Source organism: Gopherus evgoodei, chromosome 14 (assembly GCF_007399415.2).
Source record: "Gopherus evgoodei ecotype Sinaloan lineage chromosome 14, rGopEvg1_v1.p, whole genome shotgun sequence".
In the NCBI taxonomy this organism is placed as follows: domain Eukaryota; kingdom Metazoa; phylum Chordata; order Testudines; family Testudinidae; genus Gopherus; species Gopherus evgoodei.
The window spans coordinates 3161087-3170504 of NC_044335.1; the positions used below are offsets into that span (position 1 = coordinate 3161087).

Below are 9418 nucleotides of genomic sequence, written 5' to 3' on the forward strand. Positions count from 1 at the left end.
TCTCAGCCAGCCAGTAAAACAGAGGTTTATTCGATGACAGGAACAGGGTCTAAAACAGAGCTTGTAGGAACAGAGAACCGGACCCCTCAGCTGGGTCCATTCTGGGGGGCAGTGAACCAGACCCCCACGTCTGCACTTCACTCCTTGTCCCCAGCCAGCTCCAGACTAACAACCCCCTCCAGCCCCTCCTCTCTGCTCAGCTCCTTTCCTGGGCCAGGAGGTCACCTGATCTCTTTGTCTCCAACACCTTCAGCTGGCACCTTTGCAGGGAAGGAGCCAAGGCCATCAGTTGCTAGGAGACAGAGTGCCAGGCATTTAGGTGCACTGGCCCCTTCCTCTGCAGCAATCACACACCCTTATTCCACCACCTAGATACTAAGAACGGCATAGGGGACACTGAGGCACCAAGGCAGTATTCAGAGCAAACATTAAGAACATTCCCAGTTCGTCACAGCAGGCCAGGCAAACAACACACATTACAACAAAGCTTCAACTTGTTCTTCATCATAATTTTAAAATCAAGACTAGCTGCCTATTTAACTTTAAAAACAGCAAAAAATGTCCACTCCCTTTCCATTTCTTATAAGGAGTCTTGAAGTGTGATAGAGACGCTTGCTTTGATCTGCTTAGCTCTTGGAAGTCCAGGGTCTCTGGGCTGCTGGCCCCGGACTACCTAGGGACAGATCTCTCCGCCATTAGGGAATTTTTTCCTGAGAACCTCCTGTAACATTTCACGAACGCCAATTTGGGAACCACTGGGGTAGGGAGAAGAGGTGGCAAGGGCAGGGGCAGGCCAGTACGCTCCCTCCAGGGGCAGAGGACCTGCTTTCCGCGTTGCAGTTGCAGAATTGCAGGCCCAATTTTGTGCGTGCTTTTAGTGCAGCGGTGAGGGAGGTGCGAAAGGGATAATCGGATGGGCAAATGGACTCAAGAGACCTCTCAGGAGCAGGACAGTTATGTGTGCTGCGTGGAAGCGTCTCCCCAGACCCCTCTCCTCACTGTTCTCTGCTTTGGGGAGTCAGTTCCACAAGTGGGGGCAGACAGAGCAGCAGTCCGTCACAGGGGCCTTGCACCAGTGCAAACAGCAGTGCAAGGTGCAGGACAATGGGAAAGCAGGCCGGGCGGGGGTGGGGGGCAGTCACATTCCAGCTCATTTTGCACAGGTGCAGGACAAAGTGCAGGAGGAGGGGCAGAGCGGAATTTCTGGGCTGCAATCTCCTGACTGCCTGTATATAGGGCAGTGCTGTGGGCAGACATGGCCCTATCTCTCCGGCACAGTTTTCTCGCATCCACCCCAGATATTTTGCTTTGAAACCAGTCACCAACCCGCTGGGGACCGGCCAGCGGGCGTGTGGACGCGGTGCTGGAGACACGAACCAAAAGGCCGGGGGCGCCCCCGATTCTCGGAGCCGGGGCTGGGCTGTGTCATCGCTGTAACCCGACCCGGGAGTGGCGCAATCCCGCTCGGCGGAGGGTGAACCCCCGCGTGTCGTCACGGCGGGGAAAGCGCAGGGGGCGGCGCTGCAGCCGCGCATGTTGCAATCCGGAGTGAGTCCAGCGTCAGCCGCCCCGGGCGCCGGGCGAGGAGGGGAGGCGAGCGGCGCTGCAGTGCTGATTAGCTCCGGTTTACATCATCCGCCGGGATCTGGGACTCGGAGCCAGGGGGCTGGGCGATGTGAGCCAGCCCCGCGAACAAAGCGCCCACCGCGCCGCTGCCCATCGATCGCCCCCGGTCCGGGGCAATGGCGAGTCGGGGCGTCTGAGGCTCCAGGAGCAGGATCCTCCGGGATCGGCCCGCGGGGATCGCCAGCCCCGCGCCTCTCCCCCGCCGGCCGCCCCCCGAAGGTAGGGCTCCCTGCTCCCCGGGGCGGGGTCCCCTCGGGGCGCGCTCCGGTTCCACCCTGCCGGGCTCAGGGGGAGCCGCCTTTACCGCCCCGGCCCCCCGGGATCGGTCCGGCAAGCGGGGCCACTCTGCGGGCGGCCGAAGGCGAGCGCCGCCCCTGGGTGCCCCTGGCCTCGGGGCAGCGCGCACTGGGTAGGAGCGAGGGTGTGTTGGTTGGCCTGGCCCAGGCTGGCACTGGGAGGGCGGCGGGATGGGGTGCCCGGTGCTGCGGGGGAGGGGGGGTGCCCGGTGCTGCGGGGGAGGGGGTGGTGCCCAGGTTCGGTGTGCCCGGTGCTGCGGGGGTGCCCGGCTGGGGGTGCCTGGTGCTGCGGGGGAGGGAGGGTGCTCGGCTCGGGGTGCCCGGTGCTGCGGGGAAGGGGTGTGTGCCCGGTGCTGCGGGGGAGGGGGAGTACCCCCGGGGGGTACCCCCCTCCGTTGGCAGCCGTTGTGTAGCGGTGACTCAGCGGCAGCCGCAGCAGGATGGTGCAGCGCTGGCTGGGAGGGTGGAGAACAGCACCAGGCTGCCCCCTAGAGCAGGCGAGGCCCGGTGCAGGCTGCCGGCCTCACCTGGCTGCTGGGGGGGCTCACAGCTGGGCGGGGGGCTCTGTTCTGTACCTGTCCTGCAGGCTCACCCCCCACCATCAGCAGACACACTCTCACGCCATTGTTACACTATGAGACACACTCACTGTCATGACATTGACACACATACTCACCACCATTATCACATGGAGACACACACATTCACTTATCCCCCTTATTGCCCTATTAAACACACACACACACTCATCCTCGTTACACACAGACACACACTGTCACGACACTGACACACACACACTCACCCATCATTCTTACACTATGAGACACACATGCACTCACTATGGGAGAGACAAACCCATGCTATCATGACACACACTCACCATTATTACACTATGAGACAGTATCATTACATCATCAGACGTGAATGCACACACACATCCTCCTCAGACACGTACCCACTGGCGCTGGCTGGCTGGAGCCTTTACTACTTTGGACAGGACGTCAGTGGGTGGCAAGTTTTCGACAGAAATACTTCTCAGCTGGCTTTGGATGAACTCCTGTTTAACTTGGGGCTTCCTTCCCTTCACTGTAATCATTCTAGTTAATCAGAAGCCGCTGTTCTGAGTGCCTAGGTCTTCCTTGGTAGCAGGGTGGCACAAATCTCCTTCTCGGGGCATTGAAGCAGGTGCTTTTGGCCCAGGTTTGTGCAGACTGACATATTAATACTGCATCTGATACCCACGGAATACTTAAGGCTCTACAATTGGAAATTGAGAGCTAAACACAGCGCATGGCAGGTTGTTGCCCCATCCGGTATATGTCTGTATGGACCAGGCGCTGGGGATGCTCGCAGCATGCTAGAAAACAAACCCGCGTTCCCAGAATGGCTCTGTATGAAGGAGATAGAAGACCCGGCAGAGCAGGGATTTTCTGGGTTTTCTTGCAGCTGCAGAGTGAAACTAGTCGCTTCATCTTGATGTGACCCTTCCATCGTCTTGTTTTGCAGATGAGTCTAAACGTACAGGTGATCCCTGTAGTGTCTCCACTGAAGAAGAAACGGCTGGACTTCGAGGATACCCCTGACTCCGAGCCCTCAAAACCCAAGCGCCCACGGTTGGGTCCAGTGTCAGGACTCACCCCATGCCTGCAGCCCCTTGCGCAGTCCCCTCGTGCCGTGGAACAGGACTCCAGGGTCTTGCAGATTGGACCGTACATCCTTCTGGAGCCCAGGGAAGAGGGCCACTCCTACAGGGCTGTGCACAGGCACACAGAGACGGAGTACAGCTGCAAGGTACAGCAGGGTTTCTGGTGCCATTCTCTGCTCCCCCCACAAGGAAATCAGAGGCTGGTGTTACTGGAGATTACGTGCCCTGGGGAAGTCTATGGACTTCAGATTGTTTATGGGAAAATGCCATGGCACTTCATGCCCTGGTGGAGATGCCCCTGGGGGCAGCTCTCTGAGGACACCTGTGCTAGCCCCCCGGCACTGTTCTGTTAGACTGGCAAAGAGGGCAGGTGGGCCTCAGGGCCAGTGTGAGCTCTGGCTGCAGAGAACAGCACTGGCAAGGGGGTTGTTTGGAAAGTTTCTCCATTCCCAGCTGGGGTCCCCCGCAGGTTTATCAGCTCCCCTTTCCAGCCTGTTGGACGTGGGCGAGAATTGTCCTTCCATGAGTGGACAGGGGATGGACGGACATGCGTTCTCTGATGCTGGGCAGGGAAGAAACGAGACCCACACTGGGGCTAGTGGGCTCCTGGTCCAGGGGTCCCCTCGCCTTGCTCCTCGCATTCCTCCTAAGCAGTGCTGCCCCCTGGTGGCTACCCTTGAACAGCATGGCACACATGAGCAAGATACAATACTGCAGCTCCGCTGGGCAGATCGGAGACCCCCTGCCCCCACTTAAACAGAGCCCTAGATCCCTTGCGGCAGCAGGACTGTAGACAAGAGGGAGCGATTGCCTTGAGGCCTGTGCACCATCCCCCTGCCTCTCTTTCTGGGGGGCTTTTCCTCATGCCCAGCGTTGTTTCTCTTTTAGGTTTATCCGGCAAGGAGTTACCCAGAGACGATGGCCCCTTACGGAAACCTCTCGCCCCACCCCAATGTGGCCCAGGTTGCCGAGGTGATCCAAGGGGACCAGAACATCTACGTCTTCTTCCAGTCCGGCAGAGGTGACATGCACAGCCATGTCCGCCGGTGCAAGCGCCTGCCTGAGAGAGAGGCCGCTGGGCTATTCCGGCAGATGGCCGAGGCGGTCGCCCACTGCCACGACCACGGGGTCATCCTCCGAGACCTCAAACTCCGCAAGTTCCTCTTCATGGACAGGGAGAGGTGAGGGCTGGCGTCCAGCTGAACCCTTCAGCATCAGGGGCCCTGCAGTGGGCTGGATGGGGAGCAGGACTCCTGGGTCTAGGGCATGGGAGCCCAGTGCCATTTTCCTCATCAAGACAATTGTTGTGCAGAGCCCAGCCGAGGCTCTGGAATGAGCTCTCCCTGCGTGGGGCTGCAGCAGCCTGGCTGGGACACAGGCTGTCTGACCCCAGGAAAGCCGGGGAAGAGAGAGACAGCAGCTTATCACTGCTAGCGGAGGGAGGGGTTCCTGGGCCTAGCAGGAGCCTCACTTCCATTTGAAACCTGCTTCTCCGGCCAGGCTGAGCCCACGTGCCCCCTGTGTGTTGCAGATGCTCCTGGGGCCTCATGTTTTGTGTCCACAGCACCACTAATCACAGCGCCATGGCAGTGAGCTAGCAGAGCCCCAGGGCATAGCTCAGGGTCATTCTGGCTTCAGCTTTCGCTCTGGGCACGATTCTTTGCACAGCTCACAGAGGTCTGCTTGTGCTGCAGGGAATTCAGACTTTTGTATCCTTCCAGAGCCTCCAGGGCTCAGCTCTAAAGCCACCTCCGATGGCGCCTCCCTCCAATCCCTGTCTTGGTCACTTGAATTAGTTCCCACCTAGTTTTCTGGGGCGGTGCCATTGTCTCATGCTGAGAGCTGCCGTCTGGCAGTCGGGACTCCTGGGGTCTAGCTCTGTGGCCTGACTACCTAGTGCGGTTGGACTGCAGCAGCTGTTGACAGGCTGATTTATCTGGCGCTTTCCCTCTTTCTCTGCAGGACAAAGCTGGTGCTGGAGAACCTGGAGGACGCCTGTCTTCTGAGCGGCCCAGATGACTCTCTGTCGGACAAGCACGGCTGCCCAGCATATGTGAGCCCGGAGATCCTCAGCTCCAAGAACTCGTACTCAGGGAAGGCGGCTGACGTGTGGAGCCTGGGCGTGGTGCTCTACACCATGCTGGTGGGGCGATACCCCTTCCAGGACACTGAGCCTGCCACACTCTTCAGCAAGATCCGCCGAGGGGTCTTCTCCATCCCGGACGGCCTCTCCCCCAAGACCAGGTGCCTCATCCAATGCCTCCTGCGCAAGACCCCCTCTGAGAGACTGACGGCCCGGGAGATTTTGCTCCACCCCTGGCTAGCGAATGGTGATGCTGCCTCCGAGGACTCCTGCATAAACCCCTCTGGGGAGCAGGGCATGGAGCAAGTTGTGCCAGACACTTGGAGCCAGAAGGACGAGGAGGAGGAGGAAGATCTGCACAGTTAAGCATTCAGAGGATCCCCAAGGATGCATTACCGAAGAGGCCCTCCATGCCTCCAGGGAACCTTAGACTGTCGGCAGCTCCAGGCGAGCTGGGGCTGGTGACTGTTTGTCTAAGGGGGGGGGCTGCTGCTCAGATCGGGATAACACTGTGGCTGTGTCGGCCCCAGCAGGGCCCAGAGCCAGGACTTGCAAACCCAAGTGCCTCAGAGGGGGAGCTGTGGTTGTCCAGGCGTGTGTCTGAATCCTGCAGAGCAGGAAAGTGCCTTAGCCTTGTACACGGCAATTCAGGGCAGACGTGACTAAATAGGAGTGAGCCCCCAGCGAGCCCTGGTCTAGGGGGCTCCCACTTACTCGTGCCAAAGGACTTATTCAAACTCTGATCACCAGCAGCGCCCTCCCAGAGGGATGGTGCATTTCCCATTCCCAGACATGGGGATCCGGAGGCAGGGAGTGGCCAGGGAACCGAGGCAGGCTCTGGCATCTCCGGGTTCTGCACCAGTCCCTGTGGCCGTGTAGAAGCAGGATGGGTGCAGAGGGGGCTGAGCTCTGATACCAGCTTCCTGAAGTGGGGGGGGGGGGCCTTTCCCAGAGGGCACAGGATAGCAGGCATGGGAGGGTGTTTGAGGAACTCCTTGTCTTGTCACCTGGCAACTGAGCTTTGCTGCAGCCAGGGCAGTGGCTCCGTGGGGCTTGGAGGGTAGAGATATTAATGGGCAGAGCGGAGAAGGGAGAGGGGGATGCAGCTGGGTGGGAGTGTGAACAGGGCAGGGGGCGGGGTGTTCCAAGGTCAAGTCAAAGCAGAGCCCAAGAGCTGGATGCAGCCTGGGGAGCCCTGTGGGGTGCCCACGGCCACCTCCCCTTTCTTTGTAGCTGTAGCCCGTACCAAGTCCCAGCATGCAGTGCTCACCCTGAAGCAGAGGGGAAGGGGACACACCATGCTGGGGAGAGGCACAGGTCTATGCTAGTAGGGATGGTGACTACAGCCTGCCCCATTTGCCAGGCATGGCCCTTGGGCTCCTGGCAACAAGCAAATAAAGCCCCTGCCCGAGCTGTTTCCGGTGGGGGGGCAGAGAGTGAGCCCTGGCTGGGGTCGGGGCACTATGAGGTCTCTGCACTATCGTGCCATGTAGGGGCCTCCCCCCCATCTTGTGCTGTGACCGCAGCAGGCTGCCTTGGCTCTCTAACCTCCCCACTGGGGACCCTGCCCTCTGCTCCACCCCAGGAGCCCTGTGCCAGCCCTGCGCCATCCCCTCAGGCCAGGGGGTGGGGGGCCGGCAGCAGCCCAGAAGAACTTTGACCATATATATCTCAGGGAGTTGTGAGGCAGCTGGTTTCTGGGGAGCGGCCGGCATGCGCAGAATGGACCTGCCTGCTCCATCCCACTTAGCTCGAGCGGGCACCCGCCGCTCTCCCAACGCAGGCCCGGGGCCTCGCCTCTCCCGGAGCTGTGCCTTTGTAGCGTGCGTTTTACCCCCACCATGTGTTGACACTACAGGGCCCAGGCCAGGACACCATGTGTCTATTCTTCTGTCCTTTGACAAATAAAAGGTTTGTAATGCTGGCTCCTTGCCTGTGCGCTGCTTGGAACTTCTGCGCCGGGCCTGGGTGCAGCAGAGATGGGCTCTGGTTTGGCTTTGCAAAGGCTCCTGATTCCATGTGAATCCAGCCCGTGCAGCTCAAGGGGATTTGGATAAAGTGTTCCTGGTCTGGCACCACCTCTAGGACTTGTATTCAGATTAAGTCATGCACATTGCCAGGATCTGAATAAACTGTAGCTGCTCAGAAGAAAGGCCTGGCCATCACTGTGATCAGGTCAGTAAAAACATCTGCTCAATGCCTAGGAAGGGCCAAAAAATCAAACATGATGTTCGGATGTAAGTAGAAAGGGATTAAGAATAATCCTGCAAATAGTCTGCTCAATGCCTAGGAAGGGCCAAAAAATCAAACATGATGTTTGGATGTAAGTAGAAAGGGATTAAGAATAATCCTGCAAATAGTCTGCTCAATGCCTAGGAAGGGCCAAAAAATCAAACATGATGTTCGGATGTAAGTAGAAAGGGATTAAGAATAATCCTGCAAATAGTCTGTCATTGTCCAACTCCTCCTGTCCAGGGATAGCGTGTGCCATTCAGATCACCTACTATCACAGAGTCTGGAGAAGTCAGGGCCCTGCACCCCTCTTCCTGCGATTCACCAGGACTCTCAGCCAGCCAGGAAAACAGAAGATTTATTAGACGACAGGAACACAGTCCCAAGCAGAGCGTATAGGTACAACCAGGACCCCTCAATCAAGTCTGGGGGTGGGGGAGTGAGGGAGCTTAGATCCCAATTTTGGGGTTCCCTGCGTTTCACTATCCAGCCCAAAACTGAAAGCAAAACCCCCTCTAGCCATCTCTCTTCCCCTTCCCCCCAGCTCCTCCCCTCCCCTTGTCCAGTTTCCTGGGCAAAGGTGTCACCTGGCACGCATGCGCACACACACACACACACACACACACCCACCCACTCAGGTAACTCAAGTAAAATCATCCCCTGCTCTGCTATCCCCAATGCAGACAGTCCCAGTAAAACTAGACAACATTCCCAGGTCAGTCCGCCCCACTCCCTACTGCGTCACACCTATCTGCCTCTATATCTCACACACTGTGTGGGCACATGTCTAGCAGCTAGCGAAGGGCAGCAGGAACAATCGGAAAGCCGCCTAAGGGAGGAGAAATTAGGAGTGTGTCATTTGAGAGAGGAGTTGAATGAGAGAGGAAATATCCAATAATGAACGAGGTTGAGAAGAGAAAGTGGATGCTTTTAGTTATCCTGTAGCACAACCCATGAACGGGGCTATCTGAATAAATAAGGTAATGTATTTCAAATGGCTAAAAGGAAATATTTTAAATACTATGTATGATTTAGCGTGTGGAACTCACTGCTACTAGACAATTACTGAGTCCAAGGATTTCTCAGGACTGGAAAAGGGATTTATCATTGATACTGAGAGCGGAAACAGCTGCAGTTACATCAGAGCGGATAGCTATTCATAGGGACATAAACCCATGTGTTACAGGGCATGTCAGCCCCAAAGTGGCAGAGCTCAGAAAGAAGCTCCCCCAGGGCCAGGTTGGTCTGTAGCTATCCACCCTTCCTCTAGTAACTAGGCCTGGCTGCTTCTGGAGAAAGGACCCAATGGACCATTGGCCTGATCCTGTGGCAATTCCAGTGTTCACAGTACGAGAGAGCATGTTCCTTCCATCGCCAGTCTACCACTCCCTCTTCAGTAGCAACAGCGCCAGCTGCTCTCCACCCAAGGTGGGTCTACGTGGATGACTAGCCAGCTGCCTCCCCGTGGAGCCAGGAGGAGAGGAATGCCCCACTCCGGAAGAGACCTCTGTGTGAGTCTAACAACCTGCCCCCTGC

General features: G+C 57.7%; 1 protein-coding gene across 1 annotated transcript; it reads left to right on the forward strand.

Moving 5' to 3' along the window:
- Nucleotides 1-640: 640 nt before the first annotated feature.
- TRIB3 (tribbles pseudokinase 3) lies at nucleotides 641-7574 on the forward strand. Its single transcript, XM_030532989.1, has 4 exons — nucleotides 641-1845; nucleotides 3429-3713; nucleotides 4456-4748; nucleotides 5530-7574. Exons 1-4 carry the CDS (start codon nucleotides 1534-1536, stop codon nucleotides 6014-6016), a joined length of 1377 nt encoding a protein of 458 aa, XP_030388849.1. The 5' UTR covers nucleotides 641-1533; the 3' UTR covers nucleotides 6017-7574.
- Nucleotides 7575-9418: the final 1844 nt, after the last annotated feature.

Coding starts and splice junctions, on each gene's coding strand:
- TRIB3 (XM_030532989.1), top strand. CDS start 1,534: ATGTTGCAATCCGGAGTGAGTCCAGCGTCAGCCGCCCCGGGCGCCGGG. Junction 1,846..3,428: donor CCGCCGGCCGCCCCCCGAAG/GTAGGGCTCCCT, acceptor CTTGTTTTGCAG/ATGAGTCTAAACGTACAGGT. Junction 4,749..5,529: donor CTCTTCATGGACAGGGAGAG/GTGAGGGCTGGC, acceptor CTTTCTCTGCAG/GACAAAGCTGGTGCTGGAGA.